The sequence below is a fragment of the Egretta garzetta genome, unplaced genomic scaffold, assembly GCF_000687185.1.
Source record: "Egretta garzetta isolate BGI_Z169 unplaced genomic scaffold, ASM68718v1 scaffold163, whole genome shotgun sequence".
Classification (NCBI taxonomy): domain Eukaryota; kingdom Metazoa; phylum Chordata; class Aves; order Pelecaniformes; family Ardeidae; genus Egretta; species Egretta garzetta.
Window position 1 is genome coordinate 3602245 of NW_009259308.1, and position 27704 is coordinate 3629948.

General features: G+C 38.5%; 1 protein-coding gene across 1 annotated transcript in view; it reads right to left on the minus strand.

Annotated features, from left to right (window-relative positions):
* Positions 1-2194: 2194 nt before the first annotated feature.
* The window catches only part of MIER1 (MIER1 transcriptional regulator), a 36011-nt gene continuing 10501 nt past the window's right edge, over positions 2195-27704 (minus strand). The window contains exons 2-13 of the mRNA XM_009636212.2: positions 26742-26766; positions 25111-25256; positions 19746-19913; positions 17171-17303; positions 14944-15008; positions 14548-14620; positions 10976-11127; positions 10324-10405; positions 8878-8972; positions 8219-8346; positions 6433-6572; positions 2195-5401 (exon numbers count right to left, since the gene is read on the minus strand). Coding sequence (XP_009634507.1) covers positions 5076-5401; positions 6433-6572; positions 8219-8346; positions 8878-8972; positions 10324-10405; positions 10976-11127; positions 14548-14620; positions 14944-15008; positions 17171-17303; positions 19746-19913; positions 25111-25209 — 1461 coding nt within the window. The 5' untranslated portion in view covers positions 25210-25256; positions 26742-26766 and the 3' untranslated portion in view covers positions 2195-5075. The remainder of the gene's footprint in view (positions 5402-6432; positions 6573-8218; positions 8347-8877; positions 8973-10323; positions 10406-10975; positions 11128-14547; positions 14621-14943; positions 15009-17170; positions 17304-19745; positions 19914-25110; positions 25257-26741; positions 26767-27704) is intronic.

Sequence of the window (27704 nt, forward strand, 5' to 3'; positions counted from 1 at the left end):
GGCGAGGTGTGCCAGAGCCAAGGTCTTCCCTTCCCGCGGGGGGGGCTCCTTTCGGGGGGGGGGGCAGGGGGCATTGGTGTGGTTACTACATCTGTAAGGCACCTGGCAGCACAGAGGGCCGAGCTGGTGTGTCCCAGAGCGAGGAGCAGCCCCTGGGGTGGGGCTCCCCCCTTGCAGTGCAGAATCCGGTAAATTCAAAATTCCCCGATCATTTTTATTGCTTCCTAGTTCCTCGATTCCAGCAAAGCATGGGATTTGCAGTCAGCTGCAGAGCTTTTAGCTTTTTTTTTTTTTTTGGTTAGCAGTGGGGAAGATGTTAAATGCTCCCTGCTCTGCAGAAGACCCAGAGCTCCTCACACCTCAGCTCCAGTGGGGGGGTTACTGGTCCCTGCACTGGTCCCCAGCAGCCAGGTGGTGCTGGGGCCAGCAGTGCCTCACCTGTCCTGGGTCCCTCCGGTCCCTGCAGCCCGCGCTGGTGCACGCGTTCATGGCTACCACACCGGACCAAACCCCCTGCCCTTCAGCCAGGCCTCTGCCCCCATCTTGCTCGCTTGAACAGAAATATTTGCAAATCACTTCTTTTTTGCCACCTTTGCTTGTAACTTCGCTGTGCTGAGGCGTTCGCAGTCAGGATGTTGATTCTGTTGAAGGTTTTGATTTTTTTTTTTTTGAATCTACTGGTTAGATTTATTGTCCAAACGGTAAAATATTTTTAAAGCTTATGTATGTTGTTTGTAACTGTGCACACTTCGGTGCCAGGGTCTGGATGGTATTGTCTACACTGGGAAAGTGAACAGTATTTTCTATGCTATTAATTGACTAAAATTTTTTTCTACATAGAATCTATTTACAAAGTGACCATTTTAGTGATTAAAAGGGTGACCTTTTTATTTGAATGTACAGCAGGCTTTATATGTAAAACTCACTCAGTGATGACAGCAAAAAAACAAAGGAAAGAAAAAAAAAGGATTTTATGTGCCTATGTATTTTTGTACTGGCTTCAAATAAACCAATGACCTTCCCTCCTCCTACCCTGCCTGCTCTTGCCTTCTGCCAGGAGCTGGCCCTCCCTTCCCTGGTAGCCGCAGGAAGAGGCTGGAGCTGATGAGGCCGCTGGGGCTCCCCCTAGCACCGGTTGGAGCATGGCTGCTGTGCCTTGGGGTGTCCTCTGGTATGTGCAGAGGATGGGGGGTGGGAGTGTGAGGGAGGTCTCTTGGGTTTTCAGCTTTAAATATTCTTTTGAGGATGGGAAGAGCAGTAGCTAACGGGAGGAAAAACCCACCCACCTTGTGCCTTGCTAAAAAATCAGTCTTGTCCCTTCTCCCTAGCCAGCCTGAGCTGATGTTTTATGGGGATGGAGCGCTCCACCAGGTGCTTAATGCTCCTATTCAAAAAAAAACCTGCTGGGGCTTGAGCTGTGTGCCATGCACCTGCAGAAACGGAGCCCACGCTGGTCCCTGTCGGCCAACACAGGGCACAGGGTGGGAACGGGGGCAACGCATTTTGCTCCCAACAGGGCCAGCGTTGTCGATGGGGCTCATGCTGTAGCAGGGCACTGCTGCACCTCCTGCCTGGGGCTCTGCTGGGCATTAAGAGCGGCAGTGTGACTTGACTTACTTAGCCAGTCTTTGACTTAGGAATAAAAATTAACTAACTAACTGTTCAGCTGTAACCCACAGCAATCCCCCACCGCCTTTCCTACTCTTGGCTGCCCCGCCCAGAGCAATGCCCAGCCCTTGGCTGCGACTGCCCTCAGCGGCCCTGGGGCAAGCGCTGGGCGAGAAGGGGGTGAGAGCCACCCCCTTTCAAGGGAACGAAGGAAACGGTGTGGAGTTTAATCAGAAAAGGGTATTTTGTTTCTGCAGTTTTCACCACAGCAGTAATAGAACCACTACCACACTGCTACAATGGGATGGGGTCTTTACAGAAGAAATACTGTACCCACCGTTTTGAGCAAAAAAACTCAGGAATTTTTTATACAGACAGTATGTTTAAAAAAATATTTTAATAAGCTTTTTCAGAATTGCAGACAGGGAGTGGGGATAAGAGACGGGAATCACTAACAGTGCAAAATTATTATGTGTGGAAAAAATGTATAAAACTAATTGGTAAATTTCATGTGTGTGTGTGTGTGTGTGTGGTTGTTTTTTTAGTATCACATTTAATCCTTTAGAAAGCTGTAAATTTCGTGTGTGTGGTTGTTTTTTTTAGTATCACATTTAATCCTTTAGAAAGCCCAGCAAGGATGTATGGTTGAACTGGATTCTCTGTTCAGGCTGCAGTCTTAAAGCACTTGATGAATCCAGCAGAACCCATCACAATAGCGCTTGAAAAACACTCCCGCGTGTCACGTGCAAGCTGTGATCTTTTCAACGCAGTTTGGAAACGCGTTCAAACACATCCGGGCTCTGACCTGTACTGAGAGCTTTGCAAATGAACTCAAAGTTACTGTATGTCTAGAATTTTAAATAGCTTTAAGTAAGTAGTGCAATGACTTACGAAGTTATAGTGGCTGCATTTTGAAGAACACGAACAAAGTAAAATATTGTATAAAACACCAGCATAAACAAAATGTAAATTATAATTAAATATTCTTAACATCTAGCTGAGCATTACATATTTGTTGATTATGGAATGTCAGGTCTCATCTACGTATCACCAAAAAAGGTAAGATAAAAAACAAAGCAACATTTCTGAAAATATACAGTGCTGTATTTCACACACAAGCCTGAGACAATTTACTTACTTATAAACTTTCCTATAAATTTTTTGGAAGCATTTCCAACTTGCAAACAAAAATGCATAAAAATAAAATTGAAAATAGGACTCTAGTTGCGAAGACTCTTAGAAGCACAGCACTACCCTCGGTCTGAAACAGTCTCCAGACCGTCTTTGATATAAAAGGCTGTGATACTTTGGGCTTCTGTTAATGAACCAGATTGTAAAATTAACAGCAACTTCTTACTACAGCAATCACTTAATTAATTGGTTAATGCCGGCCATACGTTAACAATCCTTACTGATGGGCCTCTCCACATAAATTGCTGTCTAATTCCAGGCAGATGTCAACTTCTGCACGTCAGCTGAACCAGTTAGAACGGATCATCCCCAACATTTCTGGGAACAGCAGGTTAATGCCCTCCAGTAACCCATCATGGTGATGGAGCCACGCCGGATCCAGAGGATTTGGCTCATTAATGACCATCAAGTCCAAGTACACGTAGTTGAAGAAGAAAACAGTTGGGGTTTTCAGGTTGATACATTGGTTTCAAACCATAGGACCATACATTTAAAACTGGAATCATAGAGACTCATAAACTTCAAGTAAAAATAACCAATTAAAAGTTAACAGCACTCCTGTAAGCCACAGGAGGAGGAAGAGGAGGTAAGATTACAAATCATACAAATGAACAATTTTTCCTATTTTTAATATAGTAAATGTGTAGCGGTGGCATAAAAAAAAAATTTAAAGAAACCCAAAACACCAGTATTTAAAAAAAAAAAATCTTTCTATTTCATGGATGTAAACGCCATCTCAACAACTTTCAAATTACGCTAGTGGGACGGTGAGCATCACCCCCTCCGCACGCACTTGTAAAGAGTTTTCGTTTCTCGCACTTTAACCTTAAAACAACCAGTTATCCATGCCTACTCTCACTTCTTACCCATGTGAATCTCTATGCACTGAATGTCTGTGTGTGTGCATGCTGTACCAAGTAAGTGTATGTGATGGTTCTGCTCCCACTGAAATACCCATCCGTATAAGGTCCACTCGCTTTCAGAAATCCAAGGCCAGGTTACCAGCTGCATGTCCAGCTCTAACCTGCATGGCCAGAACCACTTGACCCACTTCCTACTCTTCCTGTGCTCAGTGAAATGTAGAAGATGATAGACTGAAAATAAATCAACGGATAATCTAACACCTGATCTTGGTGAACAAAGTTTAGTAAACTTAAGCATTTGGCTGACGTGGAATTTATCTGAGCTCAAAATAAAATGAGAAAATGTATAATGAAAGCAAGAAAATTTGTGCAACGCAAGCATCGTGCTTAACAAATTTTTAGCATCACTATTTGCCATAGAACAGAAGAAAGAAAAATCGTGTTTTCAAAATCAAATGACTTCTAACCATCCTCGATGTTGTTTACTGCTTTCTGAGAAGAACATAACACGTTGGTGACTAATAAGCGTTTCTTTAAGTCAACTGGTTTGGTCTGGGGATTTTTTGTTGGTTTTTTTTTTTAGAAAAGACTTCAGCAAAATAAAATGAAGCTGACATTAGACTCAGGATATCAATTCTCTCATAAAAGTTTACCAACTGTACAAGTTAAGAAAATTATACAAGCTTTTGTTTTAAGAAAGGACAGTTCAATCAAGACATAAGTACTGTAAAAATCTTTCAAAGGCTACAAAGAAATCTGGAAAAATACAGAATGTATTTCTTTAGCCCAGATGAAGAATATGGAAAGACATCATTGATGTCAACAATTTTACATATACAAACCTGACCTGGTTTATTTATTTACCTTTTAAAACTTCTATATATAAAAATAGTTGTGCTCATAACTTTCAGGATTCATAAGGGTTCCTTAGCAATGGGATGACACTTTTCTCTCACTAGCATGAGTGGAAGTCCCTGTGCCTACTCTGATGCATGTCTTGGCATTCTCTGTTTCATTTTAACTTCCTGCAACATTTGAACCAGCCCCCTGCTTCAAATAGGATGCTCTGTTCACTTATACAATGCTTAAATAGCGTATTACACACAAAAGTTTCTTTAATGTATTAGGCTGGGAGTATTTTTGCAGAAACTCACTGATTTGTTTCTCAAATGTTTTGAAGAGCTTTAGAGTTCCCAGAACTACGGTTGCCAGCTCTGAGAAACGGAATAGTCTCCTACTGCTTTTCAGCACTGAAAAAACCCAAATAATTAGACCTTAAGAGCCAACTAGAAGGTATTAGAAAAAATCTCAGCAGATTGTTTTACGGAACTGGATTTTGTAAGGTAACCCATCAACCCTGAAAATTTTAGACACCCAAAATTTACTCCAAGGAATAAAATCAGCTCCTAGTATTCAGTCATCCAAAGTTTCTAGTTCTTCAAGCTTCCCATGTGAGTTTGCTTCTTGGAAGAACTCTGAAGAACCTGGACTCTCTTTTCCATTGCTGTTAATTCTTCTTCTTTTTAGAGGTCTTTCATTCTTTTCTTCAAAATCATTTTCATTTCTTGAAGCTGAATGAGCAAGTTTTGGGTCAACGGAAAGGTTTTCAGTTTCATACCCATTTGTATCCAGATCCGTGCGAGGTGTTTTCTTGCCACTGGTAGGTCCATTTACATGCAATCCTTCAATTTTTGCTTCATCTTTATTTGGTATCTCACCTGGTCCATTAGCAGACACCCCTATGTTACAGAGACAAATCCGTAAGAAAGAGAATAGAAACATAAGCTAACAATCATAGAATCATAGAATGTTTGGGGTTGGAAGGGACCCCTAGAAGTCATCTAGTCCAACCCCCCTGCAGTGAGCAGGGACACCTCTAACTAGATCAGGTTGCTCAGAGCCCCATGCAACCTGGTCTTGAATGTTTCCAGGGATGGGGCCTCCACTACCTCTCTGGGCAATCTGTGATAGGTCAATGAAGCAGAAGTCTAACTAGTCCCATTGAACTAAAAAGCCAGTATTGTTCTCCATATCCTCACTGTGTGATGAACAAGTGATTTATTTGCATACAAATGACAGACTTATCATAATGGAGTTTATGGAAGCCCTTACAAGCAACAGCAGCCAAGAAAATGTCCTGGAATCCCATAATTGTACAAGCTGCAGGTGGACTGTCCTCACTTGGGCAGTTCCTGTAGCTTCCACTCGATTTTCACAATCTGATTCAGCCCCTGAGCTCCTCCCTCCTCTCACTACTGCTTTCTCTTCAGCTCCTTCGAAGAAGCTGTCCCTTGCTTTTGAGGTTTTCTTCCTTCACGAGTGATCATGCCCTGGCTCTTCTCCCATTCCTAACTGCCCTTCAAAGCCCCACGTCTCGTAAGAATAGCTAATGGTGTTCCTGAGCCAAGCACCGGAGAAGCACTAGCGTGCTGCATGATAGCCCAGTTCCCACCCCAGTTATTTTAAATATCCTGCACGGGACTCCTCACAAAGCTAGCATTACACTATGCTAGCACAGGGAAGACAATAACAGATTGTTTACATTTAAAAGGAAGATTCCAGTGGAGATTTATCTTCAATTTGTGACCACTAGCTAAATGCAAACATGTAGCTTTTTTAAAAAACTTTTTTTTTTTAACTTAAAGCTGCTAAAACCTTGGAAAATATTAAAAACTAAACTAGACTTGTTTTTAGAGAAGCAAACTGAACTTCTCATTTGACTTGTCATCCGCGATGATTTGGCAACTCTTTAGGAGGGACAGACACTTACCATTCTGATTACTGTTGCTGGTTGTGCTGTCTTCCCTTTCAGACTGGCTGGTGCTGCTGTTAGAAGTTGTAGGAGGAGGGGATGGAGCTCTACTGGAAGCAGCACTTTCGCTTTCATCCAGGAGACGGTCCATATAATCTCTACACAACAGAAACAGCACATTCAGCATTGCCCTTACTGTGTAAAGGATTGGTATAATTTGTACAAAAACATTCACTGCATATGCTGCAAGTGTGACCAATTCATATTCTATATCTTTAGAAATGCACAGACTTATCTTGCAAAGTTAACAACTTTAAGATCTCCTGTGCTAACAGGCCGACGTATGGTTTGTCCACAGCAACTACATATTTGTTGACCAATCAGTGCAGCCAGCTTATATAAATTCAGCCTGTGCTTACATTAAGCTCCATAAGATCATATGCAAGCAGAAACTTCAATGTGCTGTGACGTTGTGGACAGTGTTTTCAAGGTGATGCTCTCAGGCAGATTCATCCTAAGCTCTTGCAATTTGCTGTAGCAGTGATAACGTACCACTGAGGTAAGTAAGTTTTGTGCACATACAACTTCCAAAGGGGCAAACTTAAAAGCAAATCAAAAACTTTGCAGTTAAAGATAAGACATTTCCATATCTGAAATCTATTATAGTCCTAGAATTTTGGTCACTAATAGTAAATCTCTTATGAAAGATTTAAATAAACCAAGCTGGTTGGTAAAGCCCTTCTACATATGGTATTAGTCTGGATTAACTCCAGAAACAGCATATCCTCACACATAATTATTCTGAAACTGATACTGAACCCAAATTCCCACATCTATCTGCAAAAGCATTCAAGAATAGACAAGCACAATCCTTAATGACACTTCTCCTGATCACCATATGCAGTCAACTGTGAAAGAATCAAGAGACTTTTAAGTGATTAACAACCAAAAATATCTACTAATTTGGGCAAAAATGAAAAAAAAACCAAACCAAAAAACCCCGATGGAAGAAGAGAAGGAGGGAGACAGTCCCTGACAACTGGTTAAGAAAATCCAGCAGCTCTGGGTGCTTCTCTGTAACAGCCTATTTTACAAAGCCACAGATGGCAACCCTTAATGCCATACTGCGAGTTCACTTCAGTGGTCCAACACACAGTTCTAAAATGTTTAAAGAAACAATAATATTAAAAAGAAGGATAAACAGAGAAGAAAAAATAATAGTAAAAAGACTTATTGGAATGAAGGGCAGAAGAATACGTTGGCTCACTTGCTCAGATTTGAGGGAGGAAAATACACAGCTATGCACAGACATTTCCCTCTTTGCCTGGCAGAGACGTGACTGGGGAGAGGAGCTATATGCGCCCAAAAAGCCCCCAGTATAGGGTACTGTGTTGGCTGGAACTATTGCCAGACAATACATTTCAAGAGTATATTACAGTGTGTATCACAAATCCTGCCTGAAACTTGTGACTAATGCCTTTATATAAAACATGTATTTAAACTAAACCAAGCATTTAAAATATTCCACATATTTGCAGGCATGTTACATTTTTGACATATTTAAACAGAAAACAAACTAAATTAAACAGCTATTCAATGGAAATTGTTGGTCTTATTCCAAATAAATGTATTTTAGAAATTATATTATATGCACTACTAAGCTTTTCTTACACCTTGGCTGTTTTCCTGCTGCAAATTGGGACTATGGAATCCTTAAGTTGTCGTACCATTTCTGCTTAGAGCAGTGTAAAATAAAGATTTAGACCCAACATGTAAAAGCACATAAAAATAATGCACATCTTACGTTACACCGGGATGAAGATTGTATTTCTTCTTTCCAAATCGAGTCTGCTGCGCAAAGAAATCATAACGCTCTGATTTCTTCCACATGTAATAAAATGCTACGCACTCACCAACTGATCTTGTTCGTACCTAGGAAATAGGTGCCGTGCAAATGTTGATGAATTTATACATTTTTGGCAAAAAGCTACCATTTAAATCAAAGGATGTGAAAATCAAAGTCCATGCTTCTTTATGCTTCTTTAACATAGGAAACAGTGGAAACCATTGACTCAGAATTTCAGAGGCCCAGAAATTGGAATGCAAAGTTTAATAGCGTTTCTAAGCATACTGATGATATCATGAGGTGCCGCAAGCAACATCTTCAGGAGAAATATTCAAGTCTGTTTCACCAGCCTATTCAAGACCAGAAGAAGACTCTAGGGATGCAGATCTTCCCCCATGTATGCACAGCAGGATTTTTGCACTTTTCTGAACTTAGGGCTCACAGCCACAGTTACAGAAAATTCTGGACTTTGACAATCCAATTTGGCCATATATGTAAAGCAAAAATTAGAAGAAGTAAATATGGTAATTTGTGAAGGAAATTGAGGATAAGAATTTATTTACAATTACATTGCTTTTAAAAAAAATGTGAGAACTACACTTAAAATCAGTATTTACCTTATTTGCCTGAATCACATGAAAATCCTTGCCATAGACCTTCAGTCCTTGTTCAAAGTTCCTACATTCTTCTTCCGTCCAAACAGATAATTCTTCTATAGGAAGGAAATGCAATAAGGAAAATATTTCACAAAAAAGCATACAGCCAATAAAAGAAAACTTAAGTGACAGAAAGCATACGTGGTATTAAAGTTTCTTACACCATCTGCTGACTAAATGAGAACCACCTCCAGAAATTTCACTTACTAGTACAAAAATGAAAATTCTCCCTTCTAGTGAGTAGGTGGGAAATTTGGCTGCCTTCAGTAGCTAGCCGGTGGGGACTGTTTTAAATGGCCCATAAGTCCAGCCCTGCCACCTGGGGGAAATAACTAGGCAGCAGAAAGAGGAAGAAGAGCTTAGAAACTTGGTCTCACCATTCTGCCCCTAGAACCATAGGAAGCAGGTACCCTTCGAGCCAGGACACAGCACGAAAGAGTTCATACTATGGAGTCAAACTGGTTGCTGGTATTTGGAAGAAGCAGGGGAAAAGGAATGAGGAATGAGATCTTCTTTACTGCTGGCAAGAGCCAGCAATGATAGGCTGTTAATTCCAGTTAGGTAGAAAAAGAAACTGTGCTGCTCACACTATTATGTGGGAAATCTTGGCCCCACTGAAGCCAGAATAAACGCCTAATAACTTTCAGCCAAACTTCTAAGAACTTAACATAATTTGGCCTTATTGATTCTTAAGGTCACGAATAAGTAAGGATTAAAAAAATAGTGGGAGCACAAACTAATCTTCTCTATTTGATCATTCTTGTCTTGTGATTTGCACAGTAAACTCTGGAGAAGTCACAGGTTTGAAAGCAGAACCAACAGATCAATGTGCAAGGAAAATAACTTGTGCCTTCTCTTAGTTTCTTGTTCTTTTGAGTATAAAGTTCAATACCAAACAGTAAATACTTAAGGCTCCAAAAGCATCTTTTAGACCAGGGTCTTTTTAGTGTTATACTTTTTAAAATAAAAGATTTAGCTGCTAATTCTCCTTTATTTAGAATTGTGAATTGTTTAACTTTATATTTTATGTTTGTTCCATTAACTTTGATTACTGAAAAGGCCTAGAAGAACAAAGAACAAAATGCCCAAGAAATGCACAATTCAGTTGCTAAGAAGTAATTTTAAATTTTAACTTCTTATTAAAGTCACAGATAGAAATATCAAGCTCTACTGACAGGCAGTTAATTTACACACTCTCTTTGAGCAGGTACCTGTTTATACTACATCTGCTAATTTCATTCTCTCAGAAAAGAGTAAGAGATTCGCTGAAGGCTGCATTTAAACAGGCACTGATATGTAAGGCTTACATGCAGTCAAGCTCAGCCTGCTGACAGCAAAACCCTATACCTGTGTAACAAATAAAAAGAGAGTTCAACAATATAAACTTAACTTCCAGCGTATGCTCACCTCTGGCTGCTTTTACATTAAATCTCAACCTTCGTAATGATTCTTCAGTATCAAAATTGCACTTAACCAGTTCATACAATGCCTGGAAAGATGAAAAGACACACATTTAACATTCTAGATACCACTCAGTTTATGTTGTGCCACAGAAGCATACTTAGTAAATCACTAATACCTATTAAGAAAAGATTAAAAATAAAACTCTTTGAATAAGTGTAATATAATTTAAGACAGTACAAACACATATCTCTTCTGTTTTAAGTTTCCAAATCTCTAATTACATAACCAAGTATATATCCAGGTAAAGCATTTAAAATTTTAATCCTCTGCACACATTTGTAAAATTAATGGGGTTTTTTGTATGAAGAAAAAAAAAAGTATGCATTCATGTAGCTTTAAAAAAACCTGTAACTGAAAGAGCAGAATTCATTCATACATATTTATATATAAAATAATGCACTGATACATCAAGCAATGTTAAGCCTAAGTTAACAGTTTAATATTTGTTGAGAGGAAAAAAACTCATCACATTTCTATTTCCACAAGGAATAATAAAGCTTTTTCAAAAGCGATTTTAATTCTTGGGAGTAAAATAAAATAAAGGGGTAATTAATTCTGCAATATTAAACTACAAATCCTAATTATTCTTATATACCTGCTCATTGTCTTTAATATGTGATCCTTCAGGAATTGCATCTAGGCCTTTCTCATCACCCGTACGCCTTGATGCTTCATTTAGGAACTCAATCACTTTATCTTCTGGTAAGAAGTCAGGATTCCACAGCAGCTGGTCATCATTTTCATACACTGAATTAACCACAAGAAAAAGAAAATTAAGCTAAAACAACAATATAGAAGTGTATTCTCTCTTACAAAGCTAGTAATTATGAAACCATGGAAGACCATTAGAGCACCAACACTAATCCAGAACACACACAAGGACAGGTGAAAAAGACAGTCTCACAAATGCAGTGATCCAAATGACCAAGACACTATACCTCATATTGTCTTCAAATCTCTGGCATAATCAGTGCTCTAGATTCTAGGACCCGTTTATGAAACTCCAGAAACTCCACCTTCCCTGTCCTCCTCTTGAAGCCACTCAAATCGTGAGGTAGCAGCACTACCCAACACAGTCCCTGAACGATCCACCCAGCACGCCTTTTCCCTAAGCATCACAGTTTTGCTGATGGCAGCCAGCAGACATGAAAAACTATTTCAGAAACTGATTATATCCGTTCTCTCACAAGATGATTAGGATCAGTCACATAAAACCAAAAAGTGCACCACCATAAAAGGTGCTAAAAACACCACCAGGTGCCTGGACCACTAAATATAAAAGCCTCAGCTAACACAGCTGGCAAAAGCCAGCAACAAGGGCCACTACTTCTCCAGGGAAGATCACAGAATCATTTAGGTTGGAAAAGACCTTTAAGATCATCAAGTCCAACTGTTAACCTAACCCTGCCAACCCACCACTAAACCATGTCCCTAGATGACACCCAGATGCCAGACATTCTGAAGTCAAACGCTCCTGAAAGGAAACTTTGCTGAGACCTCCATACTACTTCCAAGAAATACTTTCTAAACCAAAATAATTCAGGTAAAGATTGCCGAATTTTAACACTACCAAACCTCTACTGCTTTTTCAGAACTTTTGCATGAGGTTTCAGACCAGGGAAGCCACAGTAAATGGAAGTTAATGGGAGGAACGTGGCCAAATGACACATTCTCTGACTTATCTTCCATTTTTATTTTGAAGAACCTCCAAGCTTTACAGGATTAAAATACCAGTACAGCAAAATAAAGTAAAATTCAGGTTATTAAAAAACAGAATCAGAGAAGTATCCAGACCTTGCTTGTGCCTCAGTCCTCAGTGAAATATAACATTACAAAAACCAGCAAGAAAGTAACTTTAACATTGATTCTGTTAACTTGGTGAGCACCTTTGACTCTTACTCAACAAGAGAGAAAAGGAGCAACACTTGGGAAAGCAGGGTCAGCAAAGGAAGGGAAGATACAGTAGCGTTCTGTGTGGGTGGAAAGGTCAGCGTGGCAGCTAGGTGCCTCTCCACTTGAAAAAAAAATACTTTAAACATGACTATAAATAGAAAACCAAAACTGGTAAGGAAAATTATTAAGTGTCTTGCAAAGAAAGACAGCTCCATTTTGCAAATGACATACTCTTTGAACACAGATCCCAACAGTCTTCTGGGAGCCTTTTTTTTTTTTTTCCAAAAGCTAGTCCTAACCTGATGTTTGGTTGCTCATTTAAGAAAAAGATTCTAGGTAACTTGGGATACCATCTCCAGCAGAAGCAACAATTCTTTTCAGAAGATAACTGATAACCGGTTCTAAGCCACCCTTAATGATGCAAGCTAAGTACACTGCCATGTTTATCAATGACAGTGGTCAGTAAGTCACAAAGCAGCTTCAACACATTTCAGTTTTCAGAGCTATCCTTCGATTTTCAAGTCCAAGCCTTCTGAAAACATATCATTTAATTTTGTAGATTTTTAATAACCTGAAATTGTTTAGTAGCAGCTAATTTGATCTCCAGACATACTTCTGAGGGAGCCAGTCCACTGTAATTAGCTTAGTGTAGATTACATGGCCATTCTTTCCTCACAACAGCATGTCAGAACACATTCTGAAAAGCGATGTGGTTATTCTTAAGTGTTCTAGTATTTTTGTTCTTTTGCTTATAGGACTTATAGGATATGAAAGGACTAGCCTTCTTAGTGTTTGGGCATGGTACAATTAGAATTTGCCCTTCATTAGAGAACAACTAAGATGATGGGGTATGTACATGAAAGTACTAAATACATAGTCACAGACCTTTTCCAACTTTTTAAGATTCATTAATATTGCAGTTGGAGTCCTGTCAAAGATTACATCTAAAACACAGCAGAAAGGAAAGAAGTGGCAGAAGACAGAAAACCCCACTGGTACATAAAACTAGAATAGCCCTAACTTTTCCCCTCAACTGTTTTCGCCTGTGACGTAGGTTCTCTGTTCTGCAATGAGTAGTGTGCAAGACGACGAAAAACTGTTTTATATAGGTTACTGCAATGCACAAAGCAGCTATATTTTTTTTTATTATTGGAGGCCAGAAGCCATTTAGAGCTGAGTAAATACCAGGAAAAGCAGGTGACTGACCATTAAAGTGTAATTTACTGCATCTCAGGCAAATACATAGTTCAAGCTCTATTTTCAGACAGAAGCAGGAAAGCATGCAAAGAACAACTTCTTCACAGCTAAGAAGCAGATGTTTTCTAATTTGCCATTTTCTATTTTTAATGGAAGCTCCTGACTTCTCACATAGTTTTAAATTACATTCTCTTCAACCTCTCTGGCTACAAAGCCCAGAGCTGACAGAATGCGTCAGCTTCAGTGTGAGCCTGGTCTAAGTCAATAGCAGGACTGATGCTCTTTGTAGACAGTTTCAAGCTAGATCAGGCTACAGCATAGCTACTACAACCTGCAGCTCGAAGCAAGACAACTGCTACTACTTGAGTACATACTCAGATTCTAAGAAGGCACTGAGTTTTGTGCTGGTTAGTTTAAAAACTAACTTATATAAAACTACAAAAGCCACAGTGTCAAACTGACCCGCAGCATAAACAAATTCTTAGTAATGGGCTGAATGAGCAGGAAAATTTGCTTCTTTTAAGCTCACAGCTGGGTTTAAACCTGGTCTACCTTTTCTGACTTGGTTATATTGACAGCATACAGCCAAAGGCTCTGGTTGTGAGGGGGGAAAAAGTTCCTCGAAAAAAATCCAGAACTAAACCAAGAAGTTCTTTAATACTGATTGAAGAGTTATAAAATGTGAAAATCAAAGCTGCTGGTACTATTTTGCCTCTTTTAACGTGTTAATCCAATCCCAGCAACACAATTTCTTTATTACCTATTTTTACATAAATTAAATATACTAGGTGAAGAGGTTAATATAAGCTACACAGAAAGCTTGTGTACATTACCAAATTAGAATACAAGGGTTCAATAGGCAATAGGCCAGCAACATAATCTTTCTTTTCTCCTTCCAAGATTCAAGCTCTGATGGTGAAGTAGAGGATGAACTATAGTTTGAGATGACGGTTCTATTTTTCACTTGAAGGAGCTCTTTCATTTTGCAAGACATATGACATCAATCAAATATTTTATTTCTCCCCGTTACAAAACAATCTCAAACAGAGTGGTAACAGTAATAGTGCTAAGTCTCACCTTTTTCATTTTCTTTGTATTTGCATATGCCAGCTGGAATTTCAGCTTGAAACATAGAGCCCACCATGATTTCCTGTTTTGAAATAACAGAAACAAGAAGTTGAGCAACCACAGCTGTGATGTTTTTTGTCAGCAAACAACAGAATGACTACATCTTTTTTTACCCCTTAAAACTTTCATTGTAAAAAATCTACCAATACAGTTAACAGGCACTATATGGAAATGGATTTTTGACTATTTGGGGAGGTCTTTATTGCTTCTTATTATCAAAACTCTTCTATTTATGGGGAAAAAATGGAAAGGACTTGGGTGATCTATAGAGCTCAAAGTTACTAGGTAACAGATCATCTCATTATTCATGAAATACAGGCTTTTTTAACAGCACTTCATATTTACCTTTTTCCAGTCTTCTGAGGGAATATAATCTTCATCTTCTTCAGATTCCTCTTCAATTTCACTATCTACAAGAAATTGTTCAATCATTTACAGAAAATGAGCTGTGATGGGGCCTGTGCATGCCAACGCCAGCCTCCAGCAAAGGGGGCTGAGCGAGGGGGCCTGGGATGTCCCAGCCAGCTCCTGGGGGCACCACAGCAAGGGTGATTGGGGCACATGAGCCCGGCCTCCCATCCCACCAACCTCCAGCCACACAGCAGCCCTGCTCTGCTTCACTGCCATCTTATCTAACACCACACAAGTGCAAACGGCAGTTTTAGTGACAATGCTAAATGTTTCAGCATTGACAACTTTAAAAAGTGACCCACCCAATGTTCACATTTAGAATGGATTGAGATACACAACACGCTCTGAAAAGTTAAGGCGTGAATGAATACACCCGTCAATTTTACTACTACCTAATTAAAATTTGCTTTCCCTCACCCAGGTTTGAAGCAGTTGAGATGATCCACACCCAAATTTACTACAGTTACTTTCAGAGATTTTTTTTATGTGGATGTTCAGCATCCACATGTGGGTTTCAACACCCATTTTCAACGAGCTTAGTTACTGCTTTTCTTTTTCTCTTACAGCAACTGTCACTGAATTTAAGGTAGACTAAAGCACAAGGTGTGAGAAATCTGCAAGTATGCTTTTTTCAGCCTTACTGGGATTTAGTAGGCTTGGATGTACCACTCAGAGATGCACAGCAGCATTTAAAATAGATTATTTTGGATACTGACAAACATTTTTAAGCTCTTGATGATACAGGCTAGTTGCCTTTCACAATGTACTGAAAGCAACTGCAGTATCTGGTTTATGTATAGCATGTGACAATATCAGCACTAAAATTATTTGTACATTAAATTACATTCTATATACAGCCGAACATTGTAAAAAAAACCCAAACCTACCACAATCCACTTGTATTATGCTAATGCTATGTTTAAAAAATAGAGTTCATTTAAGATACTTGCAATCCTTTGCACAGCTATATGCTGAGGTTCCTTGGCATTTTTGGATTGAAAAATACTACAGATTAGAAAATGGCACTTCTACAATGTATAATTCTACAATGTATAAGGTATCCTCTGCTTTAACTTTTCTTTGTTAAAACATAGAACATTAGGAATTCAAACATTGGTGACAGTCACTTCCATCAAAGAAAGGTAAAATATCTGTTGTCCAAATGGCCCTGCTGCTAGCTCAACACTAAAAGGTTCAGATCTCATTAAGTAAGATTGCCACAGAAATGAGAGTTGTTTAAAGGGACAGCTACATAACACTAGCTCAACAGTCTCAAACAGATGCAAAACCAATTTTTAAACAAAACAAGAGAGAAAAACAGTCCACAATCCTGGCAACAGTATCAAATGCAGAATTCTTGAAGCAAATTTTCTTGATCATTATCTCCCCCTTCATTATTTCAGGTTTAACAATCTATCGGCCTTTTTCAGATTCCATTGCTTTTGTTTTCTGTATTAACGATCTTGAAGAAACCTGGGGTTCTATTTGTAGTAAATTTCAGTTTTTACTTTTTCCTCCAGTTGGACTCTCACCTTCTTTGAATGAGTACATGAACTGGCGTCACTGGCCCTTGCCATAATAATCACGCACTGTGCAGCAATTACCTGGTTGGAACAGTTCATTTCCTACTTGCAAATACTTTTACCTATGTCTTTAGTATGAACTGGCAGCTGAAACTCTGATGGTAAGGGAACACCATACTGAACAGTCATTTACTGCACCCGGACTCCATGTACAAGAAAATTTTTCTGAACGGCACATCCATACAAACCAATTTGCAGGACCATAAACTGGACTGTTACAACACTCAGGGTAGTGTCATGAGAGGATTTACTGTCTGAGAGCCTGCTTTTTCAAAACTGTAGAAATTTAGTTTTTTCCACAAACTTAATCCTTTCTTTTAAGAAGAGAGAGTATCTACTGATAGAGAGTCCCTTATCTGCAGAGAAGATTTAGCATTCAGCTAAATATAGGACTTTTTTGTTGCCTATTATTTTGAGCATAAGGATAATCAAGAGCAGTGTTATGGAAGAGAACAAACAAATGTTTATAGGTATCAACATGCATACTTCAGAAACAGCATACAATCTTAACTCAAGCAGTTCTTAACCAAAGGTCAATCACACTGAAATTACTGTGCTTAGTCCTAAACTGTACATACTTGTATCAAAATATTTACATCGCCGAGGACGAATTATCTCCTGTGTATCTTGAGAAGCAACAGATGGTGCTGGGTCGTCATTAGATGACTGTGTCTCATCTTCCTGACCTGATGAATCTTTTATGGTCTCCTCCTTAAATATAAAAAAGCAAACGGGAGATCAGCTATGTCTTGTATGTGACAAACACTATTTTGGCAATATTTTTTCCAAAACTGTCAATATATCAAAACCAGGTATCTTTTATCTGACTTGTAGTGATTGTATAGATTGTGGCCTGGCCAGATTGAGCCACAACAAATGTGTAAACACATCATATTATTTATTGACTGGGATTTTAAGCAGATCAATTTAATGCTCAGACTCTTAACAGACAAATCAGAAATACGAACCACAATTAAGTATCACGCCTAGTTTTTTTTAAATCAGTCAAGTAAATCCTTGCAGTTTTAATTCAATTTCATTTAACTTCAAATTTTACTTCGGTCTTTAAAACCCTTCCTTATGAATTTTCAGTAAAAAAGGGGAGGAATTATTTACTGGCTATACTTTTCTCAACCAAATTGAAATGGTACCTTCCATAAAAATTAATGTCAATAGTGTGGTTCAGCTCCACAGGAATAGCGTATCAGCAGACTCGAGTATGTACACTGAATCATTAAAAGATCAAAAATGAGAACAAGTTTCTTTATTAAAAGATAAACCACAACTATGGGAATTATCACAATTAAGGAAAATTAAAATTATAAAGGTTAAAAAACCTATTGTTTTCTATTTTAATGCATGTTGTCAATATCTTTTATGTGTTTGATGACTATGTTGTTAGCACACATACTTGCTAGTTCTAACACAGAAGCATTAGGCATGGCACATGTTTATGTGTACCTTTACCAGCAACCAGAGTATTATCACATGTGCAGCTTAAAGCAGATTAAAAATAGAAAATAGCTAAGTGCAGTATAGCTCAATAAGCTGTAGAAAGACGAGCACTTCCAGAGAAAGCTTGAATGATTTAAAAATTATTCCACCCCCACAGATGTATTTTATTGCCTCTCTGCTAAGAGCATGCAAGCATTTCAGAGCTCTCAGTCTTGTACCCTGAGGCAAACAATGATAACAGCTTAGCTAGTTCTCTTTGTGCCCAGTCCTCCCCACCACCTTTGTTCCAACTCTATCAAAATTGGGGTAGAACAGGTGAACACATACATTCAATTCAGCCACAGTGCCCAGCCTGCAATTAGGCTAACCCATCAGCTGTGCACATGGTGCCAGACTATGAACTGTTGACTCCTCTTGCTGCTAACAGCAGTGACAGACACCAAGATTTCATCCATTTAAGAGAAAAAGATAGGCAGTATCTTAAATCAGCTAGTAACAGAACTGAAGAACTACAGAGGAGATCATGAGAACACAGAAGATGGAAGCTTATGTCAGGAAGAAATTAACAAGCAAGCACACGAGAATAAAGTGAGACTTCAGGAACACTGCCATGCACAACAAAATAAACCACTTTTGTGTCATCTTTTAATTTTGCATACCTCACATTATGTAAGTTTCTCCCCCCTCCAGCTTCTTGAACCTTTTTGGATGTAATATCACTATGTATCTATATTCTTTTTGAACTATTCAACCCATACAAATAGCAATCTTTTACAACATCTGTCAAGGGAGTTTGTAAATCCTAAGAACTTCACTTTCTGAATCAGATATATCATTCCTCATCTCATTCCAGAGATTCTAAAATGGGTAAGGTATCAAAGAACAAAATGCACCCTTTTTAAAGCCAGATTAGGTAGTGCAACTTTCATTAATGCCAAAGCTTTTTTGTTACTGACAACACAAAGGGTTTCATATTTTAATGGAATTCAGGATGCAGCTCTGAATGTCACCAGTAATGGAGAAGTTACAGCTGTGCCCATGACTGGTCAGGATTATTACAACTATGTGTGACATACATAAGTAGAAAAGACTCTTCTAAAATCAGAAAACTTATTTTAAGAGCACAGAACAGGATTTTAAAGATGCTAAGTTCAAAACTATACATTTTACACAGACATTTGAAGCATTAGATTCAGTTAGTGATTTAAGTACAACCAGGGCTGCCAGGCTGAAAAAATACAATCTAAAATGCTAACGCTAGAAAACTTGAAGCTGTCTCCAATACTCAGGGACACATTGAATTCAATTCCACAATTCACTGTTCAGTTTCACTAGACCAGCTTTTCATCCTGACACAAGTATTTAGCCAGATCTAGAAAGGTGCCTTCAGGCATTTAAAACTGGCTTTGAAGTCGGACTATTTCTGAAGGACAATTACAATCCCTTCTTACGTGATGCTATACATATACATGTACCCTGATTTGCCACAGCAAGAATTTGGAATGATACAGATGAAATTAAGAGCAATGAAGAGAAATACATATGAGTAATTAAGAGTAAACATTAGAGTTCAGTACACAAAGCGGCTGAAATCAACTATATTATGAATTACTTCTGCCATGATCTGGCATCTTGAGTAGCTGTCTAGTACAAATCGGCTGTATGAAAATGAGTTTCAAATCAGTGCCGACAACTTACTTTGTTTTCACCACTACAGCCACTGTTGTCATCATTATCAACATCATCATCATCTTCTCCCTCCTCCTCTTCTTCTTCATCATCTTCATCATCATCATCTTCTTGGAGTGGAACGGTACCATCATAGCCATAACGGCTAAGTAGCTCCTGAATTGGCATATCACTTTCCTGATAAACATCCAAACAAAGTTTGAGATTTTAACAAAAGTATTTCATATCCCACATCTGCTCTACAGCTTAAGGTGTGCATTTTAAACATAACAGCAAAACCAGATCGATGAATATCAGGTATACCAAGAAGGGCCACTCCAAAATGAATGGACAGTCAAAAATAGAAGTTTCGGCTCCTAAGCAAAATGTAGGTTTTTTTATGCAGCAGAACTATTTCCTAATCCTTTATAAATTTACAGCAGACCTCGCATACCACCAATCTCCCAAAGGGGCCATAAAGCTCACTAAAAAGGCACCAAAGGGCTGTGTGCCCCACCCCTTCCTTGGTACTTGTCTACTACTGTTTGACCAAAACACAAGCACTGCAATGTGGCAGGGCATCTCTGGTTACATCATACCCCTTCAGTACACAGAGAGAACACACTCCTTATTGGACTATATAGGGGTATTCCCTTTTCTGCCCAAAAACTACCTGAAAAAAAATTGTAGTATTTTCTACATATTTGTGGAAAAAACAAATAAAATGTGTGTCAGGAACAACTGCTTCACATGGATGGGTAAGACATTGACAGTTTTTGCAGGCAGGAACTTGGCCCAGTGCAAGGGAGTGATTTCTGCAGTGTCTCCAAGAATTGAGCAGAATAAGGACCAGAACTTGCAGTACTTGGCTCAAACATGCAATTAAATCTTCACCTGGGGAGCTGCGCTATGGGGACAACTCCATGCAGTTCTATAACCCTGGCTTTGAATACAAAATTACATCAAAAATGCACCTCTCCCGTCTCTCTGTACCTGTCCCCTTTCTGAGCAAAACAAAAAATGGGTGGGCTGAGGGATCACCTTATATTGAGGATCACCTGATATCCAGGTAGAGATAGTAGTAATGTTTACAGATTCATACACACTTTAAGCTAGCTGTCTACAAAACCGTCCACAGTTGGAAGCAAATCTGCTAAAATGTGTATACCTAAAAATCTTTGTATTTAGAATGCTGGTCCACTCTGAAGAGACATTTCAAATGATACAGTTGATTCTCAAATTTAGTGGCTTCCAAACCGTTATCAACTGCATTAACTTTATTAATAAAAGTTATTAATTACCAGGTGTGCAAATTACTTAATTACTTTTAATACCTCAGTATCCAGCTTTCAGGGGCAGCATATGGCATCCCTAATGAGATTTTTCAGAGCAGAAATTTTCAGAGAAATTTCAGAATTATCTCTCTCACAAGATCAAATCCTTTCTTTATTATTTAGAGCTGTCTACTTGCTCTAAACATTTCTTCATAATGTCCATCTCGGCTGACAATCAGATTTTTAGTTATCGGCTGACCTTAGACTTCCTCCAGTTAAATCCTTTTCTAAGGGCCTTCACTGATCAACACATCTCTAGTTTCTGGAAACATTCTAACAATACTAGTTACAAAAGGCAAGTGTAGTTAGTTCTGCTGCATAAAAACAAGAGTAACACAGAGGTTACCAGTACTCATGGTCATTCTATTTTATTTTGCTTCAAAGAACTAAGCCATTCTACCACTTACTGGTCTCTTTGGTTAAGCTACATACACAGTAGATGCAGACCATGTGGACCTAAATGTCTTTACCTTCCCTCTTGAATTCTTGATGCCTATCATGTTTTATGGAAAGAACTCTTAGAAGTGGGCAATTACTATGTTACTGACACAGACAACATAATAGGACTGTGATCTTCATTAAAACCTGACAGTACAGCTATCAGAAAAATCCTATTCATAATTATCCAAATAAATGTTCTCCAGTACATTTTGGAAAGTAATATACTTTCATTAAGCATGCCTCGCCACTATCGCATTTGTAGATACAGACTGAGAATTAAAAAGAACTTTTACTACAGTTGGTAGGTATGTTTGAACGATGTAACAGGCCTATTACTATATGTTACCTAGGAAAGTGGTATTGTATTTACAACATTTTTCTTAGGTAGAGCCTCTTAACTTCTAATAGTCCATTAGAATTCAAAAAGCCCCAAGGGTCAGCAACTCTCCAAGATAAAATACAAATCATTATTTCGGTCTGGTTTCAGGATATTGCAAAAATAGGAAAGGTTAAAAAAGTAACAAGTCTTATCAAAGACATAGAAATTTCTTATGTGGAAGAGGTTTAATAACAAGAAATTAATTACAACTCTTTCATTTGGAGTAGAGGTAAGTGAGGGGGAGCAACATAACAGAGAACTGTATAAGTAGCACAGAGAAGGTAAATATTAATGATTGTACACTCTAATTGAAGAGCTCAGGGGCAACCACTGAAATGAACACAGAGCAGGTCTGAAAAACAAAATATGTTTCTCCCACTAAATGAACTGTGCAACATTGCCACATGCCTCCTGGACACTAAGTTTACAGAGGTTAAAAATAAAACAGACAAACCCATGGGAGGAGGGAAAATATGACTGACAGGCATCACAGACAAAGAGACAACATCTTTTTCACACGTGCGTGAACTGCACCCCGCTAGAGGCTGGAAAAGTATTTGGGAGAAACACTGCATGCCTCCATGTACAGTTCTCTCATTTAAAGACAAGAGGCTGCTGGTGCATAACCCGAAGAAAACCCAAGAGCCCTCTCTGAAAAGGGGGACCCCAATAGGAGAAAACACATGATTATATGGAACAACAAATGGAAGAAGGAAGGGAGTCAAAAGGTTAAATATCTGTACGTAATGCAAGGAGGCACCACACACAGCACCCTGGCAATGCTCACTACTTCCTAGAGGCACCCAGGAAATCAGCACACGCCACCCAGCAGCGCTCTGCCCACAGACAGGGCAGCACAAAGGTAAAGAACTTGGCCTCACACTTCGCAAATCCTCCATGTCACACTCCCTCCAGCTGATGCTGTGTACAGTCAGCTTAGCTAAGAGTGGAGGGAAGTTGAGTTTCTGCAGCTCGCTGGAGCCTGGTCATTTATTATTTCCAAGACAGAATGTGAATGCAGTTTCCTGCTACCAAAATTATGCTGTCAAGTTCCCTGTGTTTTGGAAAACTGCCATGTCAGTGTATGCCCAGAACACTGAGAGATGTGCCTCCTCCCAGGCACACCTTCCTGAGCACTGTCTCTCAGGCTGCTGAAGAAGGAATACTGGTTAGCCAGGACTTTGGTCACATCTGGTATAGATGCTCCCACACAGGAAAATACTATTACTGAATGCATTTCTGGATACAATCAAGGATAGCCTGCTGCACCACCTTGCAGGTAGCTTTCCTGCCCAAAAAACCTCTTTAACTTTCAAGAAATATCACAGAGAACCACCAAATCCCATACTTTTGATTCCCTTCAGGTTCTGCTCTCAGGGAACTGTATTTTTTCCTATACTAGAGCAACATAGAGGGCGACTTCAGGTCTCTAGACGCAGATATGCTACTGCCATTTAGACAAGATGCATGCATACACGTACTTGCACAGACAAAGGCAGGATGCTACTCAACCGCAAGTACTAATGCATTACAGATTCACCAGAGTTTCGACCAATGAGTAGAAAAGATCCTCACCCTCAGAGGAAGGTGTAATTTTTTATGACAGTCAGGAGTTATATCATTAAGGTTCAAAAATTCTTTTGCAAAACCTGACTGCCACCTCATCTCTGAAGGAGCTGAACTAGTAAATCAGGCACATTCACAGCCTGGGGGAAATCTGAAATAATATGTGTAAATGTCAGGGGAAATAAAAGACAGGATATCACTTGTCTTGACAATAGTTTTGAGATTTAGATTGCTTATCATTCATGACAGAAAGAAGAGATAAAAATAGGCTTTGATGTGCGGCCTGCTATCCCACAACTAGAAGTAGCTACAGGTCTCTAGCAAGACCCTGCTGGCATGGAAGCATCTGAAACTCAGTAAACTCCCTACCTGCAATACACGTACAAACTGACTGCAAGATTCTCTGCCAGTCTGTAAAAGCATCCTGCAGAGAGGAGTAGCACATGGAACAATGTGAATCTAAGTTACACGATTAATCACTGTCCTGATCACAAGAGCTCACACATGGAGAAATTATAAACTTGTAGCCCCGATAACCAAGATATGAGGGAATAAAGTGATGGCTGAAATACAGTTATAAACGAAGCATTGTAATGTGGTGATAGAACTACACGACCAGATGTAGACTCTTCACAAAATGCGAGGGGGAAAAAACATATTTCCAACTTAAAATCCACATGACATACATGCGGAGCTCCGTTTCTCATATGATGAAGCATATTTAGATTCACGAACTATTTACTTATCCTTATGCTTACCATTTAATATCAAACCTGAAATTACCAAAAAGATATTATCATTTACACCTGAAATATAGATTAAATGCACTAAATTAATTTAAAGTCATATTGACATATTCACTTATACTAAATAGGATTTGTACACTGAATATGCATCTGAGAATAATTAATAATCTGCTCTGGAAGCCTTGTCAGCCAATGAGGTCACAGACAGTATCTAAACTACTTTGCATTTATAATGAACCTAGTTTGTAATTTAAGAATATTATTCCTGTCTGAGAAGTAATTTAAGACAATACATAAGTGACAGCATAACCTCAAAATGCCAAATAAATCTTATAGGCAATTATTTCAGAAGATACATGTTTTAAGATTTATTTATCCTTGTTAACAATAATTGTGAGTTCTGATCCCAGCTCTGCTGACAACTCTTTGCTTTGAGCAAATAATTTCATCTGCATCTCCATCTCCTCTATCTTAATAATGAAGATACTCCTATATGCTCCACTGAAGTATTATACACATGTATAATGTAAGACGTGTAAAATTATGGGATTTTTTTTAAAAAATCAAAATCTGTATGCACTAATCAAGTGCAAGTGCTTTAGAAAATAATAACACTGGAATATACAAGTTTAGTCAGAGCATGCTTTAGCTTATATTAGCTCTAGAATGCAAATCCTACATATATGCAAAAAGAAACTAAACAAGAGCAGTGTTATACATTATTAAGTATTTATGTAGCAGTTTCCTTTTCCCAACTTTTGAGAACTGCAAATTTAGCTCAGCCCCCTTCCCCCGTCTATATTATTTGCCTATTAGTGTTTTAGGAGTCAGTTTTTTTAAATTCCAAATGTAAGGGAAAAAACCTGCATATGTTTTTGTGTGAGACTGTGGGCTGTGGTTGTGTTTTACGACTACTTAAGGCTACCTACCCTGTTAAGATCCTCTATTTCAGAAATGAAGTTTGTTTCTCCTTCCATCATTTCCTCCTCTTCTAATGTCCGTTCATCATCAAAGTCATGCACCAGCATATCAGCTGATGGATCGAATTCATGGTCATCAGATGTTGCTGAACCTCCTGATAGAAAACATTTTAAAGAATGTTTTTAGTTACATCATGGCCTCAGAGAGTTTAATTTTTTATTTTGGTGACATTTTAATACTCAAATTATACTCAGAAATTAAAATATCTTCAAAATCCCTCAATCATTTATCTTAGGGAAAGCCAATCTCATTATTCAGAGGACAGTGGAAGCTGTCCGTTGGATCATAAGAGATCATAGGAATAAGAACCAGGAGATACTGTTTAACCAGCCAGTTCTCAAAGTACCGTACCTCTGGACACTGGGCGCTCCTAGTTAAATGTTTGTAAAATGTTCAGTTTTTGAAGACTAAATTCATAAACCTGCCTGAATCAAGTTCTACTGGGAGCAGAAAAACCCATAAACTCAGGGCAGTTGTTACCTTTATACTTTGGAAGCTTTCATGTTTACAACTACAAAGACAGTCTGATGACTTTTCCAAAATTTAAACTTAAAGTAAGCTTCACAGTTATGCAGATTTTATTTATGATGCAAACTCATTAGTTATTTTTCCCCATGCAGTTTTTTCACGTTTTTTTGTAAAGAAGTCTGGTTATATTTTATGACAACGAAAAATAAATGAATGGATGAATGGTTTGGCAGATACAGCATTTTTATGTAATTCAGCAATACCTGATTTCTAATTCTATCTCCGCTAACGTTTTTTTCACTTGTCTCCATGGACAATTTAAATTTCATTTTCCAAAGCCTGAACAGTGTACCCACGCTAAGGGTGCAAGAGGGAGGCATTGACTATAAGGGTTAAGGTTAATTACACTTTCTAGTTTGAAGTGTTAAAGCAATTGATTATTTCTCTGAAAGAAATAAGCTCAAGAGACAACAGCAGTCCAGCTAAAGAAACTAGTGGAAAGCTTTTTCCACTAGTAGGATGCCAAAAACCTTGGAAATAAATTACAGTAAGTACAGCGGTAAAAAAGGGAACAAAAAATCCCCAGATATTCATAATTTACACTTAGGCTGACTACTAGATAGCCAGTAATTCTGGGATACTGGAATATCAGAAAAGAACCAGGTTTAAAAACAGAAGTAATGAAACCCTTCATTTTTAGTAATTCAATGAGGTAAAAAAATACTGCTTTTCTTGAGGCTATTATGCATTAAAACATACAGTGCCTTTAATTCTAAAACCAATGGGTAGTCAGGCCTAGAGGGATGGCAACTGTACTGCTGGGTGAAGTAGTCTCTTCCACGCCCCCAGCACTGTGCTCCTTAGGACATCAGCATTCCCAAACACGTGTTTGTGCAGGTTTTGCAAAGGCAAGAATCCTATTTCCCCAGTATATTTTGCCATTTGTGCTGGTACAGACTGGAAGAAAGCAACGGCTATTAAACCAGTACTGCCACCAACCTGTTCATCAAATTATATCCTTAGATTACTAACTGGAAGAGACCAGCAAAAAAATAATTTCTCAAGGGTGTCCTCTTCCCTCACAAGTTTAGGAAATATTAAAAATATTTACCTGGGCTTGAAGACTCAACAGAAGGCTAAAAAAGAAAACACAGGAAGTTATTTTTTCTATGTTGAACCTGTACAAACTCAATTCAATAATTCATCTAATACAAAGCAAGTCACTGCAAATAATGTATTTACAAATAAAGCACCACAAACACACTGAAGCAATTTAAGGTAAATAGTATTCATTTTCTCCTTCATGTATCAATAGTGCTGCACTATTTCAGCAAGAATAATTGGAAGAACTGCCTGTTTTGTGACGCAATAATTGAGTTGATGAAGGTATAAAATAAAGTGAAATAATTCATTCTGAAAATAGTATTACAGTTCCACAATCAGCTTCATATGTCATAAATCGGTCATATCGCCAGAAGGGGCAATGCTGCTTTCTCTCCATCTCTATCTGCTCATTTCCAATTCTTCCTTTATGAGAATACAAAACTGAAAACTAACAGTAGTGACAGGTTAGTTTTTAACAAACCCAGCTCTGATCTAACTCTTGTGTACTAAATCCCCTTTTCCACAACCAAGGTATATGCCAGATTACATTGACAGTGGAAGCACAGTTTAAGAGAAATTATTCTTTCTATTTGAAACCGCGTGCTATACAAAACACAAATTCCCTGTTCCATTTAAATTAAGGTACACGTTTTTAAAAGGTAAGCACAAATCACAGTGAGAATTCCTCATAGAACAAAAGGAAAAAGCAACTTAATCTCTAACCCAGCTGTGAGGGCTAAAAAAAAACCTAGCAAAAATTATTTCACAAGACAGACTTTCCTCCCAAGTATGTTTATAACACAAATTAATACGATTGCAAACTACAGCCCAAATATATTTTTTGAAATGCAGAAAAAAAAAAAAGACTTTCACAACAATCTTTATGTAACAGAGACATCCTTTGGCCTACCATATTTGGTAACCTTACATTTATAATCAGAACAAATGTCTTCTTTCATAAAATTCCTCT